Genomic DNA, 11,786 nt, shown 5'->3' with positions numbered 1-11,786 from the left:
CTTGTTATCCTAACCCCATCACCAAAAACACAAAATAACACAAAAGCCACTCGCTAGGTAGGCTCTCCCCCCTCCATCGCTCACCCCCGCTCCCACTCCCATCCCCCTCATCCAACAACCCGTCAACCAACCCAACCCTCATCCTCGGCCTAACCACCCCCTCCCCCCCCGCCTTAACCCGTCTCAACGCCCTCCTAACCCCCTCCAACCTCCCTCTCTCCTGCACCACCATCCCCCTCGCCAAATCCCTAATCGCCCTCCTCCCCAACCTCTCATGCATCTCCCTCCACCCCGCCAACTCCCCCGCCACCGTCTGCTGCATATACCTCAGCTCCCTGCCAAGCATCTCCGCCTCCTGCTCCATCTTCCTCGCCTTCTCCTCCTTATCCTCATTCATCCTCTGCCTCGTCTCATCCAGCAGTCCCAAAGGCCATCTACTTGACCTGTTAAGCGTGTTATAGTTCCTTTCTACCTCCTTCCGAATAGCAATAATCTTTGCTATCGTCTGCGGTGGTCTCCCCAGCGCTTTGAGTATAGCTTCGATATTGCTGTACAGCGCCAGAAACGCCGAAAAAAACTGCGAAATAGGCGACGACTGCGAAGGCGCCAAGGAGCGAACGTAGGTTTCGAAGCCAGAGATGTAATTCTGCGGGAGAAAGGGGAGGGTGGCGAGCGCTTTGGAGAGGAGGGTGGAGGACTCGTAGAGATCTTTACACACTATTAGTTACCGCTGACAGTGATGGAGGCGGAAAAAACAAACCATTGACCACATTCCCAGTATTGTTCGCCCTCCTCGCCACGCTCCTCGTCGAAAAGTGCACGCTCCTCACGATATCCCTCGCGTGATCAACAAACTGCTCCACCTCCCTCAGATCCTGCACCGGTTCCAGCTCCTCATGCACCTTTTCCAACAGCGCATCCGCCTTGAGCTTGCTCCTCTCCGCCATCTGATCCAGCTGCAGATCCGGCACGAGGAAAAACTCCCACAGCATCTCGTGCGTCGAAAACGTCGGGTGGGCAAGCAACACCTTCAAAAACCAGTCCATCCTGATTTGTAAATCCTTCAGCACCGCCCTACTCGGCCGTGAAGGGATCTGCGTCGGCGATCTCAGGTCCGCCAGCGAAGGGATCCACGACGCTGGGTTTTCCATCTGCAGCAACTTGGCGAGATGCTCAAAGTCAGCCAGGGACCTCCGACAGGTCGTCACGGCATAGCTATGCTCGTCAACTGGGGCCCCCGACTTGAGCACGAAGCGGATGGTGCCGTCTTCGACAAAGAATGACCTGACCACTCCCGTAGTGCGGGAGTCGGAGCTGCCGTGGGAGAGGGAAAACAGCACAAGATCATCAATCTTATTGCGCAAGTCATCGTCCTTGGCCAACTCCACCGCCGTCAGACCTCGAAGTTCTCTTGCAGCAGTGTCGACTCTTGGGTCGCCAAACAGCGTCCTGACCATATCAAACCGGCCGTATTTACTCGCCAACATCAGCGCTGTGAACCTCTTTTCGTTTGTAGCGTTGACATCCAAATCGCAATGCTGCAGGATCTTGAGTGCCAGTTTTGGTTCGTTGACAATATGAAGAAGGGTGTTCCCCTTCTGATCAACATGGTCGTCAATGTGTAGAGGCTGGCCATCTCCCTGACACTTGGTCGCAATCTCCAGCCCTTCCTCCACCATGGTGTAGTAATTTGGGTTATCGTAGGATCGACACAAAGCAAACAATGGGGTTTGCCCGTTCTTGTCCTTTTGTCTCCAGGGGAGTAACCGGCCGATTCTACCGATTAGAAAGGGTGCGTGGAACAGATAATGCGCTGCGCTCCGCCCCCAGGTGTCCTGACGAGCGAGATACTCCCTGATCTTGTTGTCGTCTCCCGTAGAGTCGAGAATGTAATCAAGAAGTCCGTTGATGACTTCGGCATTGCCCAGCTGCACGGCCGCGCTGAACAACGTTGTTTCTTCGTTGTCCTGGTCCTCCAGAATGACCGGTGCCGTGTAGTACTGCCGAAAAGACAACAAGTATTTCAACACCTGTGGTTGCCCATGTTGAATCGCCATCATCAAAACCGACTCCCCTTTGGCGTCCTGTGTTTGAACCAGGCGCTCAATAGAAGTGTCGCCTTCGATCCCACTTGTGAACGTCCCGATGCTCATGGGCAACGACCGAAACGAAATTTCGGAGCCGCTGGACATACTCCTGGTGTCCATCGACACCTTCTTGATGCGTTTTGGTGGTGGTTGTTCCAGAGTTTCGGCTGATCCATTTTGAAATGGAAACACATGACCGAGCCCAGATCCGACCGAGAACCTCTCTGATGCTGCTAGAGTTGTTGACGAAGCTCCATTCGTGAAGCTCCAACCAGTTGACGATCGCCTCCGCCAGCGTGAAGACCCGTAATCGTCCTCATCTTCGATCGCATCCTCTGTTGGTTCCAAGATCTTCCTCAGCTCCGGCATATCCCCCTTCGAAACAGCATCCCACAAAGCCTTATTCCTACGACTGGCCCTCCTCAGCCCTCCAGACTCCCGGTCGAGATACGATAACACAGCCTCGAAGGTGCTAAGCGCATACCCCATCTCACCACTCTCCACATCATCGATAAAGACGAAATGTCTTATATACGCCAACCTCGCCTGGAGGTGCTTGATCTGCGCCTTGATCACCACATACAGCAACAGCGACACCAGCGTATCCGCATTTATCGTCATAGCCGGCTTCTCCGTCGCCGACCTCGGCTGTCCCTGTGTCGCCGTCCCCTCGCTAAACTGCGTCGCCGCCTTCGTCGTCGCCAGCAAAATCTCCATCATCTCCTGCGGACAACTCGCATTCGGCATCTTCCTAAACTCCTCGACCGCATTCCCCAACCGGCTCACCACCTCCCTCTTGGCCTTCATCCCCCCATCAATCGCAATCCCCAACTGCGAGATGTCAATATTGTTCATCTGCCTTATCTTGGCCTCCAGTTCCAAATCATCCTGCCTCCTCAACCCGGCAATCCTCGGAAACAGCAAATGGTGCACATTCTCGGCAATGTACCGCTCGATCAACCTCTCCACCACCGGCCCCGTCAAGTCCGTCGTCGCCCCCAAGAGCGACAACTGCTGCTTGTCCACATTCTGAAACAAATCAATCGCCGTCGTCACCGCCGTCTCCAACGAAGTCCTCATAACCTCCTCATCATCCTCCGTCAGCACATTCTCCGGCGCCCCATTCCCATTCGTCCCCTCTCCCCCCGCAACCCCGACCCCCTTCCCCGGCTCCCCCTCCGGCACTGTCTTCCCCGACGGCGGCGGCGGAGGCGGCAATATCCTCTCAAAAACAATCGTAAACTCCCTAAAAAGCTTCTCCAGCCCCCCCTGCATCTGCTTAGCAATACTCGGGAAATTAACCAGCAGCTCATGAAAACTCTTGATATCCTTCTTCCTTGTCGTCCCCGTCCCCCCCTCACCCAACAACACCTTCCGTAATCCCCCCTCCGCCAGCGACGGTGACGGTGGTGGTGGTACAGCCGGCACAATCCTAACCTCCTCCCAAGACCCCACCAAAGGCCGGTTAATAAAATAGATCAAAAACTGCCTCGGGTCCAACGTATCCGGGTACCAAAGCGTCTCATGCAGCAAGTTGGCCTGAGCCAGCGCTTTAAACCCCTTGTTGGTGTAAACCCCCCCGTCCTTGACCACCAAACTCCTCCCATTCACCGTCCCGTACATTTTTGGCTTCCCTCTCATCTCCCTTAGATTCTGCTGCTGTCCCTGACCCTGTCCATCCTTCCCCCCTTTCAAAAGCGGTATCCTCACCACATGACTCCCGAGAAACTCCTCCGACCCGATCGACGCCGTCAGCGGCGCCCCTGTTTCTGCGTCTCGCGAGTTGAGGAGCACATCCGCCAGGGGCACCAAGAGAATGTGCTGCTGCGGCGGGAGGCACTGCGCCAGCACCGGGCTCTTGAGGAAGGCGCTCAGGAAGGGGTTTAGGGGTTGCATTCATTCGACTTTTTCCCTCTCCTTCCCCTTTTTCACTGTATGGTGTTGTTGAATTCTGTTGTGTTATAAGCCACCATTGGGCGGTCGACGATGGGTAGCAGTCATGCAACTATTGCTTGGATTCTATGTCGAGGAAGCTCGTAGGTAGTAGACAACGAGAAAAACGCGGTGGTGGTGGTGGTGGTGGTGGTGGTGGGATCAGACGTGACGCAATCCCGCCAAAAGGGAAGCTCGCTCGGCAAAGGTAGGTAGGTGACGGGTTCGTTGGCAGTGTGTGTAGGTACCAAGCTCGAGTGGTACAGCGCGGGGGAAAACGGAGTCGTTTGGGTTGGTTGTCAGAGAAAAGATGTAATGATCGGGATTCGCAGAGTGATTCGCAATGTCGGGTACGGGCGTCGTCAGCTTCGGGCGCATTCCACAAGAACTGTTTGGTTACTTATGTATCTGGGCCGGCGATGCTGGACGAACAGCATGGGATGGATGGATGCCGTGGTGGGTGGAACAGTGGCATCCCTGACGGCTTGGCGCTACGTACAGCAAGCAGCAGGTGGCACCAACCGCAGCGACAGCTCCCGCTCCTTGTGGCCACTCCGGCGATCTCCCGGCAAGCAAACACTCAAGTGGGGGTCACATATCAACACTCGGTCAGTCATGCTGAAGAAGTCAAGATGATCATTTCACACTTTTTTATTGTTTTTTTTATTCTGCTCTTCCATGCTCTGCGCAATTGTTTTCAAGGCAGCAAGGCTGTGTTCCCCCAATTCTTACCACACAATGAAATGATACAGCCGACACTGAATGGCAGCTCTCAGCTCACGCATGTAGCCCCTTTTCAGACTCGCTCCTCTCAGGATCTTGCCTGAGCTTCAGTGACACAATGCCCAGGTATTTTACACGACAGGCTGCTTACTCATTTCTCATAAACTTCATATCATTAATTTTAATGTGAGCTTAGAGCTTAGCTCTTGGCGGCACCGGCCTTGAAGTGCAGGATATCACCGTCCTCGACGATGTAGTCCTTGCCCTTGGTCATGATCTTCCCCTTGGATCTGACCTCGGCTTCGTCACCGAGCTCCTTGAGGTCGGCGTACTTGAAGACGATGGCCTGGATGAAGGTCTTCTCAAAGTCAGTGTGGATAACACCAGCCGCCTGGGGCGCCTTGGTGCCGTTGCGGAGAGTCCACTGGCGAACCTCATCGGGGCCGACAGTGAAGAAGCTGCCGAGATCGAGGGCCTTGCGCATGGTGACAATGAGCTTGGGAAGAGCCGACTGGGCGCCGACCTTCTTCTCCTCCTCAGCAACCTCCTCGTCAGTCTCGAAGCGGGTCAGGCGCTCCTCGAAAGCGACGGAGATGGGGATGATGGGATCACCAGGAGCGTTGTCCTGGATCCACTTGGCAACACCGGGAAGATACTTGTTCTTCTTGCGGATGTAGTCCTTCTCGGAAAGGTTGACAAGGTACACGACAGGCTTGGCCGTCAGGAGGAACAGAGGATTGATGACCTCGATCTGTTGACTCTATTAGCATCAACTTCCCCAAAGAAGATCATGTGTCAAGTTGGAATGTGTGATATCGTTCAGATTTAAAGTTACTCTCAGTATGCCAAAAAGACATTCGACGAGCTGGGTTTAAAGTTCGGGTCACGGACCCTTTATCATCATGGAACCACGGGAAGGAATGGATCAAAAACAAAAAGCAAGCACATACCTCCTTGGGACCCCAGGTGCCCTTGCGGACCTCCTTGCCGTCCCTGAGGTGGGCCAAGATCTTCTCGATCGTGGCCTCCTCCTCCTTCCACTGCTTCATCTGAAGACTCTGACCACCCTGGCGGGTCTTTTTCTTCTGGTTCTCGAGGGCCTTCTCAACGAACTCAATGTCCTTGAGTCTCAGCTCCTCGCTGATGATATCGAGATCACGTGTTGGGTTGACATCACCCTCGACGTGGATAATCTCGGCATCATCGAAGCAACGAACGACCTGGAAGATGGCATCGACGGCGCGAATGTGCGACAAGAAGGCGTTGCCGAGACCGGCTCCTGTTGAGGCACCACGGGTCAAACCAGCGATGTCGTAGACTGTGAGGTTGGCAGGGACGCGCGACTTGGGCTTGTACTTCTCGCAAAGCCAGTCATAGCGCTCATCAGGGACGATGACGCGGGCCTCCTCTGGGTCAATGGTAGCATAGGGGAAGTTCTGCGGCTTGTATCAGCATCGCCAGTCCCTTCAGGATCGAATCCGTTCGATGCGTACTGCAGGGTTACCCAGGTTGCACTTGGTGATGGCCTGGAAGAGCGTGGACTTGCCGACGTTCGCCAACCCGACCTGATAGAAGGGAGAGAAAAGGTTAGCAAGAACTATCTATATGAGCTTAGGGAGGGAGGGAGTGGGGAGAAGGAGGGAAGGAGGGAAAAAAAGAAAAAAAACCCACAATACCACTCTTCAGGTTGTTACCAGGACGGCCCAAGAGGGCCTTCTTCTCCTCGACGGCCTTTTTTGGGGGCATTCTGGCTGGACCTCTTTTTTTGCTGTACTGACGAGTAGAAAGGTAGATGAAAGTGCAATCAAGCACTGGCTTTTTGAAAAATGCAGAGCTAGCTGCGAGGGGTCGAAGGAGGGGTAATGGAGAAGAGAAGAATGAACTGCCAATAAGGGACGCCGTTGTGACTTGCTCGTGGGCCACCCAGGAGTGCCACGAGCCACGCGTAGTTGAGACTTTGGATATAAAAGGAGCCCTGAAAGAGTGAACGACAAGGCTGTGCTCAAGGCAAATTTTTGTTTTGGTTTGTTGGGCTTCCCAGCGATCGCTTGATATTCTGGTCGCCGGTTTTCTTTTTTTCTTCAATTTCTTGAAGTTTTTTGGAGTTTTAAAAGCACCAGCAACGATCAGGGCACCACAGCGCAGAAATTTCAATGAAAATGATCCATCTCAGTGGGGTTAGTCTGGCTCTGGAGAATCGATTGGCCGACCTGGGGAGCTTTTGAGAGCGCTTGGGCCACCTTGGGACCTGACTGTGCGTTCCGGCTCTGACGGGGTGGGGCTAGCCGAGTCGCGAGCGTCAGAGTGGGGTCTTCTGGAAGGATAAGCTGCCCGCGCCCGCCGGATGCGAAAGACATCCATCCATCATCTGCAGCAGCGGGCGGTCACCTGGAAAGTGTTTCTGATGCATCACTCTTCGCACAGCACAATTGCCTTGTGTGTCTTGACTACGATTAGAGCGAAACTATCTCCATCTTCATCATCACAAGCCCACAAACACCTTCGGAATGCACCCCTCACAACCCCGATCCTAGTCGCGGCATCCTCAATATCAGAAATCAGTTTGCGCAGCAGCTCTTTGTTCTGCCATTCCTCACCAACCTAGTGTTGCCTATCGCAACTATCCGGACTTACACTTGCGCAGCCACATTATTGACCTCCACCACCCAAATCTTGCTCGCTTTTCAAACCTAATACCTCTTGAACCATCAAACCCATCCATCCATTCACAGTCACTATCATCAAAACCACCAAAAAATGCCATCCTCAACCCGCCCCCCAGCCCGCCCCTCCCGCCCCTCCCACCGCTCCACCCTCTCCCTCCAAAAAACCGAAATCACCATCCACGTCTACGACCTCTTACCCCCGGGAAAACTCTCCAACACCCTCTGGGCCCTGGGAACCTCCCTCCTCCACTCAGGCGTCGTCCTCAACAACAAAGAATACGCCTACGGCGGTCACGACCGCCCCGGCCTCACAGGCGTCTACTGGACCAAACCCCTCACTCTGCCCCCCGGGGGAACCTTTCGCACCGAGATCCTCCACGGTTTCACCCTGGCCACCGAAGCCGAGATTGACTCCATCATCCGGAGGGCGTCGGAGGAGTTTTTGGGCACGTCGTATAATTTGCTGACCAAGAATTGCAACCATTTCACGAGTTATCTGTGCGAGAAGTTGACGGGGAGGCCGGGGCCGGGGTGGTTGAACAGGGCGGCGAGTATTGGGGTTGCGCTGCCTTGTGTTGTGCCGAGGGAGTGGATTGAGGCGCCGGATTTTGAGACGCATAATAGAGGTGATGGTGGGGGGGGTTTGTTGGAGGGGGAGGAGAGTGGGGATGAGTACTATGGGGAGGGGAGTAGGATGCTGAGGGGGAGTGATGAGGTGCCTAGGTTGGTTGGGCAGGAGGGGAGGAGGGAGGAGGAGGAACACGGGATTACGGTTACCAAGGGGAAGGGGAAGGCGAGGGATGAGGAGGGGAGGGTTTTGCCTAGGGCGGAGAGGGCTCCTACTTCTTGAGTTTGGGTTGCGCAGTCTTGGGTCTTGGGGGTTCTGAGACTACCGAGGCGTATTGTCGATTTCTGGATTTTTGCGCTGAGTTTTGCGTTGAGTTATTGTTTAGCATTGATTCGGGCGTTACTTTGGATGGAAGGATGGGCGTTTAGGGGGTCATTTTATCTTGATACCACGGGACATATTAACCAGGCACCATTTTGGATGGGATGGCGCGCTCAGTTGGATTGAATTACATCTTATTTCTTTTCGTCGTCTGTTTCTATGGTTGGGTTCGAGTTGAACAGAGGTGTGGTGTCGGGAGACTGTGTGTGCTACGCTTCCCACGCGAGACAGACAGAGAGGGCAAGATTGGATATGACACAGCTAATCTCTGTAAGGCTGTTCACCTTTTATACTTTTTTCTCCAACCGTGTGACGTTGGCCAAGTTTTTGTTAGACTGTCTGTTTCACCCTCCCTACCTACCTCGTTGCCAAAAACTCACGGCATTGGTAACCCGACCAAGTTGTCACTCCGATATATATATATATATATATCAACCACCTCCTCACAACCCTCCCCCCTACGAAGCAAGAGCCCCCGCCTCCTCAGCAACCATTGCCATCTTTTTTCCCTCCCTCAACCCCACCCCCTTGATCCTCCCCGCCCTCACATCCTCATTAAACTCCGAAATCTGCATCGAGATCCCCTCCAGTGTGCTCGCCACAGGCGTGTACCCTATCCCCCCCTCCTCCACCCTCCTCCTGGCCTTGCTGTCATCCACCACGGAGTGAATCCCCACATTCAACACCGCAGGCTGGAGCATACTGATCGGCCCCTTTGCCTCTTTCCACCCAAACCACCTCGTCAAAAACGGGGCTCTTGCCAAGAGCAACGACCAGAATTCCATAACGTGGGCGATAGCGTGGATGATGAGGGGCGAAGCCTCAGAGTAAGCGAACTTGGCATCGGAGAGCGTCTCGCATGCTAGGGCCATGTCACGGAAGGTGATGGGTGGTCCGGCGTCTGTTATGACGAACGGTCTCCCTGCACACGCCGGGGGGGCGGTACCAGAGGGAGATGGCAGGAGCGCGGCTTCGAACTGGAGGTGCGCCAACGAGACGTTGCGGGAGTAGACAAATGACTGGATCACCTGGGGAGTAAAGGCGATGTACTCCCCCTCCCGGAGGATGTTCCCAACCAAGGGGTCGGTCTTTTGGCCGTAGATTGCGTTTCCCGGGCGGAGGCAGCCGGTTCGGAAGTTGGCCGTGTTGGCGGAGCAGATTGCCCTCTCGGCTTCGGCTTTGGAGCGGGCGTAGTTGGCGAAGAAGTGGGAGTGGGGGCGGAGGGGGAGGTCAAAGTCGGATTCGTTGCAAAGCTGGAAGTAGCCGGCGGGATGGGACTGCCAGGGCCAGGTTGGGATGAAGCGGGTGGGGGTTATGCTGACTGAACCTGAAGAGGTGGCGATGAAGATGTCGCAGTTGTGGTGCTGCTTTTTGGCTGTGTTGAGGACGATGATGGCGCCGTCGCGGTTGACGCGGCTGACGCGGGAGTAGAGGAGGGGGTGACGTTCTTGGGGGCGGATCACGGCTGCGGTGTGGAAGACCGTGAGGGGGAGGTGGGAGACGGAGGGGGGCCAGGGTTTGGAGAAGGCGGCTTCGACGGAGGGGATGGAGGTGATGTCTGTTTGGACAAAGTCGCAGGCGGAGGTCTTGGGGAGCATGTCGTCTCTGGTGATGGGGGCGAAGTCGAGGATGCGGATGCTGGAGGGGGATTGGCCTCGCTCGAGGAGCTGGAGGACGATGTCACCACCCACAAGGCCTGGGTTAGACTGTTAGCCTTGGTGTGCGATATTTTGAGGTTTTTTTTTTTTTTTTTTGGTGAACTTACCCGAGCCGCCGACGATTATGTATCTTCTCTCTTGAGCGGGGGGCACATGTTTGAGAAAGTTGACGGGGTTTTTCTTGACATTTTCATAGGCTTCCTTCACCTGCTCTTTTGTCCAGCGCTTGGGTGAGAATTTGCGGGCTTCCTCAGGGGTAGATCTCAAGGCCGAGTTGAACCGGTAAAGCCAGAAAACGCCAAGGGCGACCAGAGCCAATATCAACATCGTGAAAGATGGTTTGGAGAGTGTGGTGGAGAGTGTCACAACAGCGAAATGGGCAGAAATTTCGGAGGCTTATCAGGATCAGAGGGGTACCAGGGCTGAAATGCACGTTGGACATCACCGCGAAGGATCGGCTCCCTGCTCCCGAGCTCGGATTGAATTTGTTCGGCAAGGCGGCATCACCGACGACATATTGTCAAAGAAGGCTATGAACTATAATATTCCAACATGTACAATTTTTTGAGAATACCCACAAGCAAAACCTGATCTCTTCAGGGAACTTTGAGAAACCAATCATGATCTGTGTCATCTCATTATGTCCCAGGTCTCGTCGCTGGCACGTTGCGTCCGCGGCCAATAAGGGTTTGGCATATTTTTGTGGCATTATGTAAGCCGACCTTCAGAGGAGCAGGTTGTCCGATGCGAAGGCAGCAGGAGGATGGTTACAGCGGACCGTAGTAACAGCGAGTCAACAAACATGCTGTATGGATAATCCGTTGGGCCGCAACAGACAGACAGACAGAACGCATCATGAACCGGGAGGTTGGTGTTGAATGTTGATATCCCAAGCAACGGCTAGCCACACCGTCTCTTTGTTAAAGATGTGGCTCTGATTCTCTTTGACACCGCACGGAAAGTGTGACGTGGAGAGACATGCTGGAGCGACCATTGTTCCAATTCGCGGCTGTGATTGGCCGAAAAGGCCCCTGTATTCCTGAGCAGGAAAGTGGAGGGCGGGGCCATTTTAGCGTCTTCAATGCTTATCGCGCGTGATCGGTCGGGTCTTGGGTTCTTGGGCTTCTCCATGCCGCTCCGCTGTGCTGGAGAAGAATTTGGAGCTTCAATATCCGAGACTTCCAGGAAGACGCAAGGTCAGAAGTTCATCTCATATTGCTGGGGAGGGATGGTTACCCTCTGTGTCTTTATGCAAGCGCTCAAGCGAAGGGGAAACAAACAAAAAGAACAGACGATAAACAGGGAAATGGTGATGAATCTTGAAAGGTCTGTTACAAGGTACCTTCTACCACACAACCTACCCAATTGATCCACGCCCCCCGGCGGGAGAGCCCGCGAGTTCCTGTGAGCCTGCGTCATTCGGCATTGCGGGCTGAGGGCTCAATTTGCGCTGGCCCGCCGGCGTTTTGGTCTCAGCAAATTCTTCAAGAAAGCGTCCTCTCGGCATTTTGGAGAATTTTTAGATGCTATACTCCGTAGTGTACAGCATGTCATGTCGTGCAAAGAAGAGACCTGGATGCAATGCGGCGATAAACACTGAGTGGCACATGCACAACAAAGCCAATGCACGTCTCCCCCGATCGTCTCTCTACCTTAGCTGTGATGACTGTTCAAGGTGTCAGTGGGTGCCAGGCCAGAGAGCTAGCTGGCAGGCTCCAGGACAACCAGCGCCAGGAACGACGGGAACGGTCAGCGCAGTGAGCTGTCTGCA

At 54.4% G+C, this 11,786-nt stretch overlaps 4 protein-coding genes across 4 annotated transcripts; 1 reads left to right on the top strand and 3 right to left on the bottom strand.

Annotated features, from left to right (window-relative positions):
* Nucleotides 1-4: 4 nt before the first annotated feature.
* Nucleotides 5-3,983, bottom strand: PODANS_1_9950 (uncharacterized protein; the record flags this gene model as incomplete). The annotated part of the gene is made up of 2 exons (XM_001908623.1): nt 5-708; nt 761-3,983. The coding sequence occupies 2 exons, from the start codon at nt 3,981-3,983 to the stop codon at nt 5-7; spliced, it is 3,927 nt and encodes a 1,308-aa protein (XP_001908658.1).
* A 958-nt stretch (nt 3,984-4,941) lies between these two features.
* PODANS_1_9940 (uncharacterized protein) lies at nt 4,942-6,488 on the bottom strand (the record flags this gene model as incomplete). The annotated part of the gene is made up of 4 exons (XM_001908622.1): nt 4,942-5,493; nt 5,693-6,178; nt 6,236-6,307; nt 6,414-6,488. The coding sequence occupies 4 exons, from the start codon at nt 6,486-6,488 to the stop codon at nt 4,942-4,944; spliced, it is 1,185 nt and encodes a 394-aa protein (XP_001908657.1).
* Nucleotides 6,489-7,499: 1,011 nt separating this feature from the next.
* On the top strand, nt 7,500-8,258 carry PODANS_1_9930 (uncharacterized protein; the record flags this gene model as incomplete). The annotated part of the gene is made up of 1 exon (XM_001908621.1): nt 7,500-8,258. The coding sequence occupies one exon, from the start codon at nt 7,500-7,502 to the stop codon at nt 8,256-8,258; it is 759 nt and encodes a 252-aa protein (XP_001908656.1).
* Nucleotides 8,259-8,815: 557 nt separating this feature from the next.
* On the bottom strand, nt 8,816-10,411 carry PODANS_1_9920 (uncharacterized protein; the record flags this gene model as incomplete). Its single annotated transcript, XM_001908620.1, has 2 exons — nt 8,816-10,053; nt 10,123-10,411. Coding segments are annotated over 2 exons (1,527 nt in total), but the record flags the coding sequence as incomplete, so codon positions are not given.
* Between the last annotated feature and the right edge of the window lie 1,375 nt (nt 10,412-11,786).

The sequence above is a fragment of the Podospora anserina genome, chromosome 1 (genome assembly GCF_000226545.1).
Source record: "Podospora anserina S mat+ genomic DNA chromosome 1, supercontig 2".
Lineage (NCBI taxonomy): Eukaryota > Fungi > Ascomycota > Sordariomycetes > Sordariales > Podosporaceae > Podospora > Podospora anserina.
The sequence above is the reverse complement of the archived record's forward strand: the minus strand, read 5'-3'. Positions and strand labels throughout refer to the sequence as shown.